This window comes from Elephantulus edwardii, unplaced genomic scaffold (genome assembly GCF_000299155.1).
Source record: "Elephantulus edwardii isolate Elephantulus edwardi_28Jun2011 unplaced genomic scaffold, EleEdw1.0 scaffold00141, whole genome shotgun sequence".
In the NCBI taxonomy this organism is placed as follows: Eukaryota; Metazoa; Chordata; class Mammalia; order Macroscelidea; family Macroscelididae; genus Elephantulus; species Elephantulus edwardii.
In genome coordinates, this window is record NW_006399891.1 from 601,953 (window position 1) to 613,307 (window position 11,355).

The window sequence follows — 11,355 nt, forward strand, 5'->3', positions numbered from 1 at the left end:
CCTAGTGTCCAAAAGCAGCTGTTGTTGCTATTAGCTTTTGGGTCAGAGCAAACCCATAGTTGACCCTCCAGTGGGTTTTCAGAGGCAGTAAATTGCATGGGAGGAGATTGCCCATCTGTCTCCCTTGGAGAGGCTGGTGGAGTTGAACCATGTGCCTTTAGGATTGCAGTGGAGCTTCTTACCACTAGACCAACAGACCTTAACAAATGACAGCTGTGGAAACTTTATAGAGCAGTTTTATACTGTCCAATGACGCTGCTATGAGTAAGACACAACTCAATTTCAAGGAGTAGTTTGTGTTTCTTTTTGTGTCTGTTTGTTGTTGTTGTTAATGCAAAGTATAAAGTAGTTAAATAACTCCATAAAATTTAAGCCTACACTCAATGATATACTTATTTGTTCAGTCTGTATGGAAACTTTATTAAATCTGATACAGAGTTGTGACTTTTTTTTTATTAGTGAGTACCTATGTTCCTCAACCACATCTAATTTCAAATCATCTTTGGTGGGCTGTGGAAATTAAACAAAAGAAGGCAACCCACTCAGTTTTACTATTTCACAACAGGTTTATGCAGCAGAAATCTGGATCTTTGAGCCTTTGAGGAATCCCATAACTCTTGTTGTAATATAAGGGTTTTCTTTTTTTATATATAAAAGAAATAGAAAGACTAGAAGAAGGAAATTAAAATTAATCATCTTAAAGAAAAGCAAAGATGATTTCGGTAGATTTAGCTTTCAAGAAATAGAAAAGGAATAATTACAAAACGCGGCAGTTTTTAGAGATGAAAACTTACAACAAAATAATCTTGATGGGTAGTGATCCACAAAGAAAAAAAATCTGAAAACAATGTGTTTCTCTAAAGAGAAGCAATGATGATTTTTAAAGCATCTAGAAGAGTACAGTTCCAGCCTACTGAGGCTGGAAGGAGCGCAGAGCACAGATCTTTCTTCCAGCTTTACTGTTGAAAGATGTAACCGGTGAGAGAGAAGTGTGCCTGTCTTTACTGAAGTGAGCCCACAGTTGTAGATCTTGCTGGGTGAGAAGAGTTATGTAGTGATACGACTACATTGTCACTGCTACCAAGGAGGTGATACTTAAACGAGAAATTTCTGTGTATACAAATATCACAGTCTGAAGCAGATCCTGAAGTACTAGTCCTCATGTAATTTCTACAAGAGTTCAGAGTGAGGGGAAAAGGCCATTTCTACCTGGGATCATCAGGGAAGAGTTCAAAGAAGAGCTAACATATGAGCTAGGTATCAAAGAAGTAAGGACTTCAAGTAAGTTCAAGTACAAGTGAGAACCCAGAGTAACTCCAGGTGCAAGTGGATACACAATGAGTAACAAAGTGTGTATGTGTGGTGGTGGTGGTGGTGGTGGGGTTGGTTAGGAATACAGGATGGGAATAGGTTTCTTTTGCTGAGTAGAGTTTTCTGCATTTCTACGTTTTTAAATGCTGTCCAGTTACTACTTGTTGCTGTTAGGTACCTTTAAGTCAACGCCAACTCATAACAACCCTGTAAACAACAGATACGAACCCTGCTCTGTTCTGCATCATCTTCATCATCTCTGATATATACTTAGCCCATTGTTTCAGTCACCATGTCAATGCACTTCCTTGAGACCACCCTATGTAAACAACAGATCTAAACCCTCCCTATTCTGCACCATCCCCATGAACTCTGTCATGTTCCAACTTATTGTGGGAGTCACTGAGTCAGCTCACTGTGCCAGCCCATTAGATCTTGATGGTCTTCCTCTCTTTCTGTGACCTTCTATCTTTCCGAGCATGATGTCTCTGTCCAAGGACAGGTGCCTCCTGAAAATGTGTCCAATGTAAATGAGGAAAAGCTTTACCATCCTTGGTTCCAAGGAGCACTCTACTTCCTTCAAGACAGATTGATTAGTTCTTTTGGCAGTCCGTGGGATATTCCATTCTCTTCACAGGAAATAAGTTGCTGGCTTTTGCCATATCTGGTTGTTCTAATAGAGAAATGACTTTTAAAAACCTGTTTGAGAGGTGGGGGGAAAGCTCTGATTAAAATGAAAAATATTGTCCTATCTAGCCTTGTGCATGGAGATCAGCTATTTTGTTCTATATTTCTGGCTTCTTGTTCTTGAGCACTTTTAAGGGTTTTTAGGAATTCCTTTCTGATGCAACTCACTTAAATTTTGCTTCTACAGAACAATTATAAGCAGTATATATCTATTTCCTTTAGCTTGGACAGAGGAGACTTTTATATTCAAAGGTTCTAAACTTGAACAATTCCTAAGTTTACTATTTTTTCCCCAAATGTAATTGAACTATGGCTTACATAGTGTACTCGCTCATTCAGAACACTAAATGAACCTGCCTTCATGAAAGCAGATTAAGCCTCTTCTCTGTTATATTCCTTTTCAGGTTGGGAAAATGATCAAAGAAGCTGCTGGGAAAAGCAATCTGAAGAGGGTGACCCTGGAGCTGGGCGGAAAGAGCCCCTGCATTGTGTTTGCAGATGCAGACTGTAAGTACAGGCTGCTGGGCCAGCTTGTCACCTGTCATCTTTGCTGGTGTCTGATAATGCCAAAAAGTGAACTTGAATTTTGCAGAAGGGCTTCTTTGAATATCAAAGGCTAAGGCAGTGATCAAATAGCATACCCTAAGACAGACCCTGAAGTGTTCTCCGTAAAGCTTTCTTGGGAGGTCAGAGGAATTAAAGGTGATTTCTGCCTGAGGTTATCAGAAAAGGGTTTCCAGAAGAACTAAAACAGAGCTATTGTTGTGTGCTGTTTAGTCAGAACAATAGTTGACCCTCCAGTGAGTTTGACGACGTGGTTAATCACAACGGAAGAGATTGCCTACCCTTCTCCCATGGACCAGCTGGAGGATTCAAACCCTTTCATATTGCAGTGCAAAGCGCTTCTTACCGCTAGGCCACCAGAGCTCCCTAATCAAAGTGCAAAATTACTCTCAAAAAAATCTCAAATTTGTGTAAAAGTTTAACCTACAGGCAGGTCTCACATATAACTCCTTTCTTCCTGCTTTGGAATAACAAATTTCTCCAGGAGGACACCAAAGTGTGTGTGTTCATTGCATTGCATGGAGTCAGAACCGCCTCATAGTTGGACCTACGTTTCCAAAGTTGTAAATGACACCAGAGGACATTGTTTTTCCTTAAAGACACTGGTGAATTTGAACCACCAGAGAAATGTGTGGTCTTGGGTTAGCAATACAAATCTCTATGGGTTAGGTCTCCAGTGCTCCCGGGTTTCTTTTCATGGATTATATTCATTTTTCTGAGTTGTCTTATACTGAAAAAAAAAAAAATGAAATGTGGGTAGTGTGAAGCAAAGTTCTACTCTCGTATAGGTTTTGAATCTAATAATATGAACTCTAGGTCTTCAAGACCACGCTCCCTCACAAAACCTCCAACAGACAATACTTGCTTGCTTCTCCCAGCTTGCCTTTTCCAGTTTCAGTTAGTTCCGGGTGTTTACTGACTTGTGACAGCACAACTCCATTGTCTGCCATTGTCATCACGTAGCCAGCCAGACACCTTTTCTCTGTGTCTGTATCTTTTCTCCTTTTTAATAAGTATACAAGTAATTCTCCATAAAGAGTCACCATAGTGATATCATCTTAACTTTATAACATCTGCATAGATTATGTTTCCAAATAAGGTCACATTTGTAGGTTGGATGTAAACATATCTTTTGTATATATAAAATTAAACCTGTAATCGGGGTAAATGATGTATCTATTTTGTATTTATTGTTCCATATGCCTTCAGAAACTCTATGAACTTTGATAAATGTCAATAGTTACAGAAAGGTTTCAGGCCTTTTGTCCTTAAGGTCACTATGAGTCGTGCTTGACTTGAAGGCAGTCAACAACAATAATAACATTAACAAAAATGTCATGTATTAATTGCACATTACACATTAATGTTTATCAATTACATTAAGCTTTAAAACTAAATAAGTGACTATCCTCAGATATATTGAACTGGGAGTTCTTCAGTCTGAGCAATACATTCATTAATTGTAAAGGCCAAAAGATGACACTCTGCTTAAATAATTTGTCTCCTTTGATCCCCTATCAAGTATAATTGGGTTTAGAAATGTTGCATCTAAAATTATTATTTCACTGAGCCATCATATCCTAGGCTTATTCTGATTATTTTGTCAATTAAAATCCTTAAATTCTTTCCTAAGTGGGAGTCAGTCACAGAACTAGACTGTTAAACAGTAACTTTAAAAGAATTTTTAGCATAGAACTACAAATACAACTGATTCAGAATTGCTTGTTTTGCTCTTATAATAAGTTAATATTTCTGTAGAAATATATTATTACATATTCTACAAACATGGCAAGGTTCCTGACTTTATCTGATCTTTCTATAAATGATTTCTGCTACAAGTTAATCATATGTGAATTCAGTTCACCAGTGAAATGAAAAACAATAATCTGTGTATAATATGTAATAAATAAATAATATGTAATAAATCTCCAGCCTTTAGATGGTTAAATGCAGTATTTTTTTCCTTTGTGTTTAGACAATGAAGCAATATAAATCCTTCTTTTTAAAGAAAATTTTCATCATCTCAAAAAAAAGAAGTGTATGTAGGCATGAATTAAATGATACAGCCTTCATTAAATAGTAGCTTTTTAAAGTCTTACCAGGAATAGAATCATAAGGGAGTGGGAAAGTGCCAAATATTAGATTTGTTTCCCTCTATATCCCTAGTCCAATTGATTAGGTAGAATGTTCTTTAGTTATTTAGTACAATAGATCTTTTGGGTTTTCTTTATTATCTGATTAAAAACTAGGCACTAGAAAGAAATACACTATTATGGAAATAAGAATAAAGGGAATTTGCAACGAAATTTGATCTTACTAAATTTTCCGGATTTTTGGCAATGCAGATGTTAAAGTGTAATAATCACCACTATATTTTTATCTAATTTAGTATATAGCAAGCAAAGAGTCAGAAAGATTCACAATGACCGGTAATAGGTATACACTGAGACTGGCTTCTCAACTGACAATAATTCTAAATCATCATTTTGTCTCTTGCACATATACATGAAAATATATATAAAAATTAAATCTTAACCAATGTCCTCTTTGCAGTGGACAATGCAGTTGAATTTGCACACCAAGGATTATTCTTCCACCAAGGCCAGTGTTGTGTAGCTGCATCCAGGCTTTTTGTGGAAGAATCCATTTACAATGAGTTTGTTCGGCGGAGTGTTGAAAGAGCAAAGAAGTATGTTCTTGGCAATCCTCTGACCCCAGGAGTTAATCAAGGCCCACAGGTGAGTAAACATTGAAAGGGAATAAAGTGTCTTCTTTTTCCTTTCTTTTTTAGCCTAGATTTATTTTTTCATAACTGTTGTTATTGTTGTTATTCTTATGTACCATCAAGTTGGAAATGATGCATAGGTAACCTGCCAGCAGGTTTTATGAGGCCATAAATCACATGGGAGGTGACTGTTCATCCTTCTCCCTCTGCACGCCTAGGAGATTTAAACCACATGCCCTTGGGTTGGTAGCACACCTCTTTACCACTAGGTTTATTCCTGTACACTTATCTTTCGGGGTAAAAACACAAGTTTGGTAATTTGAAACAATAAATATAAAGCTTCAACAACAAGCAAAAACAAACTTTATGCTCAATGCCATTGAGTCATAACCAACTCATCACTGACCCACTATTAAGCATCTGGAGCTATAAATCACACTGGAAGAAACGTTCATCTTTTTTCCTACAATTATTGGCAGAATTGATCTGCCAGAGATATGCAGGCTATGAGTTAGCAGCATAACTTCCTAAGGCTTGCTAGAAATTAAAAATGTATATTTGGGGGGGAAGAAGCGGAGAGGGAAGCTGAAAATGTCTTACTTTGATCAAAATGTCTAATTCCAATAAAGAGTTCACCCTTTCTAATTCCTATATATGGTTACATAACTATCTGGAAGATGAGGGAAATGGTGATTCATTGGCTGAACTCTTGCCTTCAGTGCTGGAGACCCAGTTTGATTTCCAGCCAATATAACTCTTGAGCAGCCACCACGTACCTTTTAACACAGTCTTAGGTATTGGTGTAGTGTTCAACAGGATTCAGTGGAGTTCCTACAACAAGGTGTATTAGCAACAAGGTCCTAGTGACCTACATCTGAAAATTAGTCAATGAATCCCCAAAATCTGATCTTCAACTTCTCTTGAAAATTGAATTACATTGAACAACATTTCATTTCATCATGCGTGTAGTCACCAGGAGCTCGAGAACAATGCAACTACAGCTAACAAGAGTCCACTTGGAGATTCTTATGTTGTGGTTGTTATGTATCATCGAGTCAGAACCAAACATCCTCCAGTGGGTTTCCAGAGGCAGTAAATCATAAGGGAGCGGTTTACCTATCTTTCTCTGTGGAGCAGATGATTTAATTGCCTTTGTGTTGGCAGCGCAATTCCTCACCACTAAATCACCAGAGCTCCCTCAGAAATTCGTATAATATTCTTTGTTCCTCAGAAACAGCGATTTGTCCTAAATCCCATCTAACAGATTTGTTGTTGTTTATTTGTGTTATCAAGTATACTACAACTCATGGCAACTCTATCAACAAGTCCTAACCTTGACCTATCTTTCATAATCCTCACCCTCTTTGTAAAGTTCAAGTCCATTGTGATTGTCTCATCATCAATCCATTTATTTCATCCAAGGTCTTCTTCTTTTTCACTGGTCTCTATTTTTCCCAGCATTCTCTCTCTCTCAAAGGACTGGTTCTTTCTGAAAATTTGCCAGTGTAAGTGAGAAAGTTTCACCATCCTTACCTCTAAGGAGCACTTTGGTTGCACATACTCAAGACAGATTTCCCTGTTCTCTTGGCAGTCCGTGGAATATTTAGTACTCTTCATCAATACCATAGTTCAAAGATGTTGATTCACCTTTGATCTTACTTATTCAGTATCCAACTTGCAGATTCATAGGCAAATATTGAAAATACCAAAGCTTGGGTAAGGTGTACCACATTCTTTAAATTAGCATCCATGCTCTTTATAATTTTGGATAAATCTTTGACAAGAGACTTTTCCCAATGAAACATATGTTTAATGTCTTTATTTTCTGTTGCCAAGGATAGTGATTGTGGATCCAAGTAAAATTAAGTTGTTAACAACTTTAATCACTTCTCCATCTATGTTGCTGTTGTTATTTGGTCCAGTGGTGACAAATTTTGGTTGTTTTATATTGAGATGTAATCCATACTGAAGGCTGTAGTCTTTGTTATTCTGTAGTAAATGCTTCTAGGAAAAAAATTGCTGAAGAATATTAAAAAATGGCTAGAACATCGACAGGAAACTTGTAGAAATTCAAATTGGATTCTGAAATGTTTTGACATAAGAGATAGCATTGCTGATGTCTGATGGACCTCAGCTGAAAACAGAGAATTTAAGAAAGGTGTTTATCTTGTGTTTTATTGATTATGCAAAGGCATTTGACTATGTGGATCATAAAATGTATGGCTAGTATTGAGAAGATTGGGAATTCCAGAGCACTTAATTATGCTCTTGTGAAATCTATACAATAGACCAAGACATACTAGTCTGAACAGAACAAGGGAACACTACACAGTTTAAAAACAGGAAAAGTGGTGTCAGGGTTGCACCCTGCCTATAAACTTATTTAATCTGTATAATGAGCAAATAATTTGACAATCTGGACCATTATGTGAAGAAGACTGTGACATTGGGATCAGAAGAAGTCTCATTAACAACCTGTGCTATCCAGATGACACAAACTTACTTGCTTCCACAGAGATATTCTTGTTGCCATCAAGTCAACTAAGACTCATTATCAATCTTATGAACAATGAATGTGAACTTTGTCCTATCCTATGACATTGCATTCTTTTTATATATACTAGAGCTCACTGTCACAGTCACTGTGTCAATCAATCCATCCCATTGAGGGTCTTCCTTTCTTGCTAACCCTTCACCTTTTTTAGTATAACAATTTTTCCTGAGGACCAACTCCTCCAAAAACATGCCCAGAATACGCTTCACCATCTTTGCCTCCAAGGAATACTTTGGCTGCATTTCTTCAAAAGACATAGCTGTCTGTCCTTTAGGTGGCTGGTTGATAAGCTATTCAGTACCTTTCTTCAACACCATAACTCAAAGAGATCAATACTCTTCTGCCATCTTTGATCATTGTTCAACTTTCAGATGTATAGCAAGTAACTGAAAATATGAAGGCTTGAATAAGGCACACCTTAGTCTTTAAACTAACATCATTGCTTCTCAATAGCTTAACATCTGCTTAATAGCAGATGTTCCTGATGTGATACATCTTTTGATTTCTTGACTGCTGCTATAAAGACTGTTGATTATGGATGCAAGCAAGACAAAATCATTAATAAATTCTAGCTTTTCTCCATGTATCATAATGTTACCTATTCGCCTGATGGTGAGGATATTTGTCTTCTTGATGTTGAGATATAATCCATATTGAAGGTTATAATATTTGCTCTTCTTCAACAAGCATTTCAAGTCCTCTTCATTTTTGACAATAGACAGCTAATATGTCTCTAGTTTCTCTCCAAAGTCTTCAGTCACTCTGAACTAAGAGCACCCAGAGTTTTCTAGAAGGGTCTTGGTTCCTGGGCTTGGGGAAACTTCTTCTTTTCATTTTTAAAGCCTATTTACTCCCTTCAACTCAATTCAACACAACTCATTTCCACCTAGTCAATTCCAACTCATAGCTGATCTCCACCAGGTTTCTGAGGCTTACTTACAGGAAACAGGCTGTCTTTCTTCCTAGTAGCACCTGATGATTCACACCATTAGAGAGACCCAGTCTTATTTGGTTAGCAATGTAACATGATAAGGACACCACCAGAGTTACTGTGGCTTCTGATTTTCTCATGTATCTTATTAGCAGTTAGAATGTCTCCTTCCTATCCAACAATCAATTTTCCTTCTTCCTCACATATCTCTGTTCATTACTATTCATCCTCTTGTGTCTCTGGTTTCATATTTCCTTCTACTCTTTGGAGTCCTGTCCTACACCAGTAGTTCTCATCTTAGGGAGTTTTGGATGCCAAGTGACTGCTAAAAAAAATCAACAAATATAGAGAAATATGCATGAATAGAGGAGAGCAAGGAACAGCTACAATATCTGATACTGAACAATGGGAGTTGATATGTCATTCCAAAGGACCATCTTCACAATTCTATCAGAAGCTCAAAAATTTAGCCAGAAAGTCACAGAGATCTGTACAGCAATGTTTATAGCAGCATTATTTACCATAGCTGGAACATGGAAACAACCCAAATGCTCAACCACAATGGAATGGATTGAGAAATTATGGTACATCCATACAATGGAATATTATGCAGCACACAGGAGCAATGATTTTGTAAATACTACCTAACATGGGAGGGACTGGAGAGCATTATGCTGAATGAACTAACTCAGTCTCTTAAGGACAAATAATGTGTAAAACCATTATTATATAGCATGTAAGAGGATCCAAAGGGAAGGGGGAGCACAAACATAGGGTTGCACAATTTAGTGAGTAGAAGGAGGGATTGGTAGGGGAAAGGCCTGGTGTGAAAAACAATGTATATGAACTTTATGAACTTTGAATGTAAACCAGTATAAAAATAATTGAAAATAGAAAGAAAAAAAATTGAGCCAGAACACTTAACAGTATAATTCAGTGATCTAACTGCTTAACGTTAAGACGTTAATCTCTCTAAAGGAATAGATTTTACCATGAGTTGAACTGAATAGGTAAGTATGTTGGAATTTTAAGAACTAATAGACTGAAAAGCCTCCAGGCTTTCTTTAACCTTACATATATTCATTTGTTATTATGGAAAAGGTTTATAGAAAAAAAAGCAATCCATTCACTGAGCTTTAAGCTTATACATCATCCAGTTGAATGAAGGGGACATTTTAAAATATAGTTAAATCCTTCCTCATTATAACAGAACAGTTAAAGAGAAAATAAGCACCAGTGATGTTTGTTTGGGAGATAAATGAACTTTTTGGTTCTATTTGACTCTTAATTTTGATGCTTACTACCTTTTGGAAGTAGGAGTGGCATCCACTTCCTAAACACCATGCCTCTGGAAACTCTATGAACTTTGATAAATGACGATAGTTATAGAAAGGCTTCAGGCCTTTTGTTCAGAGGGTCACTATGAGTTGTGCTCAACTCGATAGCAATCAACAACAAAAGCAACTTTAAGATAGTTAGGAATATTTACTCAAAAAAATATGGTTTTGTGTATATATAAGTAACCTGGTAACCACTCTGGTCACATACACAGAAAAGTTATGACTTGAGAAACACATAACTCATTTTGTGTAAAACACAAAACTGATTTTGAGACTATAGTGAGATTGTCTTGAAAAATATTAGTGAAGCTTCTGATAGAAATAGGTGGATTTTTGACTGTGTTGATATTAACAAATTTGTCCTTAAGTACCATCGAGTTGGGACCAACTCACTCCTAATCCTCCAGAGAGTTTTCAGAGGCTGTAAATGGCATCAGAGGAGATTGCTCATCTTTCTCCCTCAGAGCAGCTGGTGGATTCAAATGTGTGCTTTCAGGTTGACAAGGCAACTCCTTACACTAGGCCACCAGAATATTGACAAATTATTGTCACTGTTGTTGTGTACCATCAGATTGGAGCTGACCCTCTATTGGGTTTTCAGAGGCAGTAAATCACAAAGGTGAGAGTGCCCATCTTCCTCCCATGAAGCAGCTAGTGGACTTGAGCATTATACCTTTGAGTTGGCAGCACAATTTCTTACCATTGAACAAATGAGCAGAGAGTTTCTAACACCATTGTCTTACTCAGCTTGTATAATGTATTATGTAGTATTAGAATGATAATTTATTACAACAATACTATAAACTACTTTCTCTCAAGTCAATTCTGAGTCACAGTGACTCTAGGTATGTCAGAGTAGAACACAGTACTCCCAAGGTTTTCTGGTAGCTGATTTTTCCCACAGCAGATGATCATGACTTTCCTCTAAGGTGCATCTGTTAGACTCGAGACCCAGTCTTTCAGAGAGAAGTCAAGTACATTAACCTTCTGTACCGTCTGGGGCCTCCAATGAAACACTACAACACCTTTAACCTGCCAAAATATAAAAGCATTATCCTATTTGTACTATTGAATTAAATATTTTACAGCCAAGAATCATTCCAAATTATAGAAATTATTTCTGGTTTCAAGAAGCACTTAATACAATTTGATTATGGGAGTTTGTACTGTTTAGAATAAGTTTATAGAACTTGTTTTCTGAACTTTGGGGGGTTAGGGAAATTTGCAGACAAAAAAGATTTTT

The 11,355-nt window shown here is 37.0% G+C and overlaps 1 protein-coding gene across 1 annotated transcript in view; it reads left to right on the forward strand.

The window, feature by feature from the left end:
- LOC102865568 (retinal dehydrogenase 1-like) overlaps window positions 1-11,355 on the forward strand; it is a 64,321-nt gene that overhangs the window by 42,713 nt on the left and 10,253 nt on the right. The window contains exons 8-9 of the mRNA XM_006894377.1: window positions 2,403-2,505; window positions 5,116-5,300. Coding sequence (XP_006894439.1) covers window positions 2,403-2,505; window positions 5,116-5,300 — 288 coding nt within the window. The remainder of the gene's footprint in view (window positions 1-2,402; window positions 2,506-5,115; window positions 5,301-11,355) is intronic.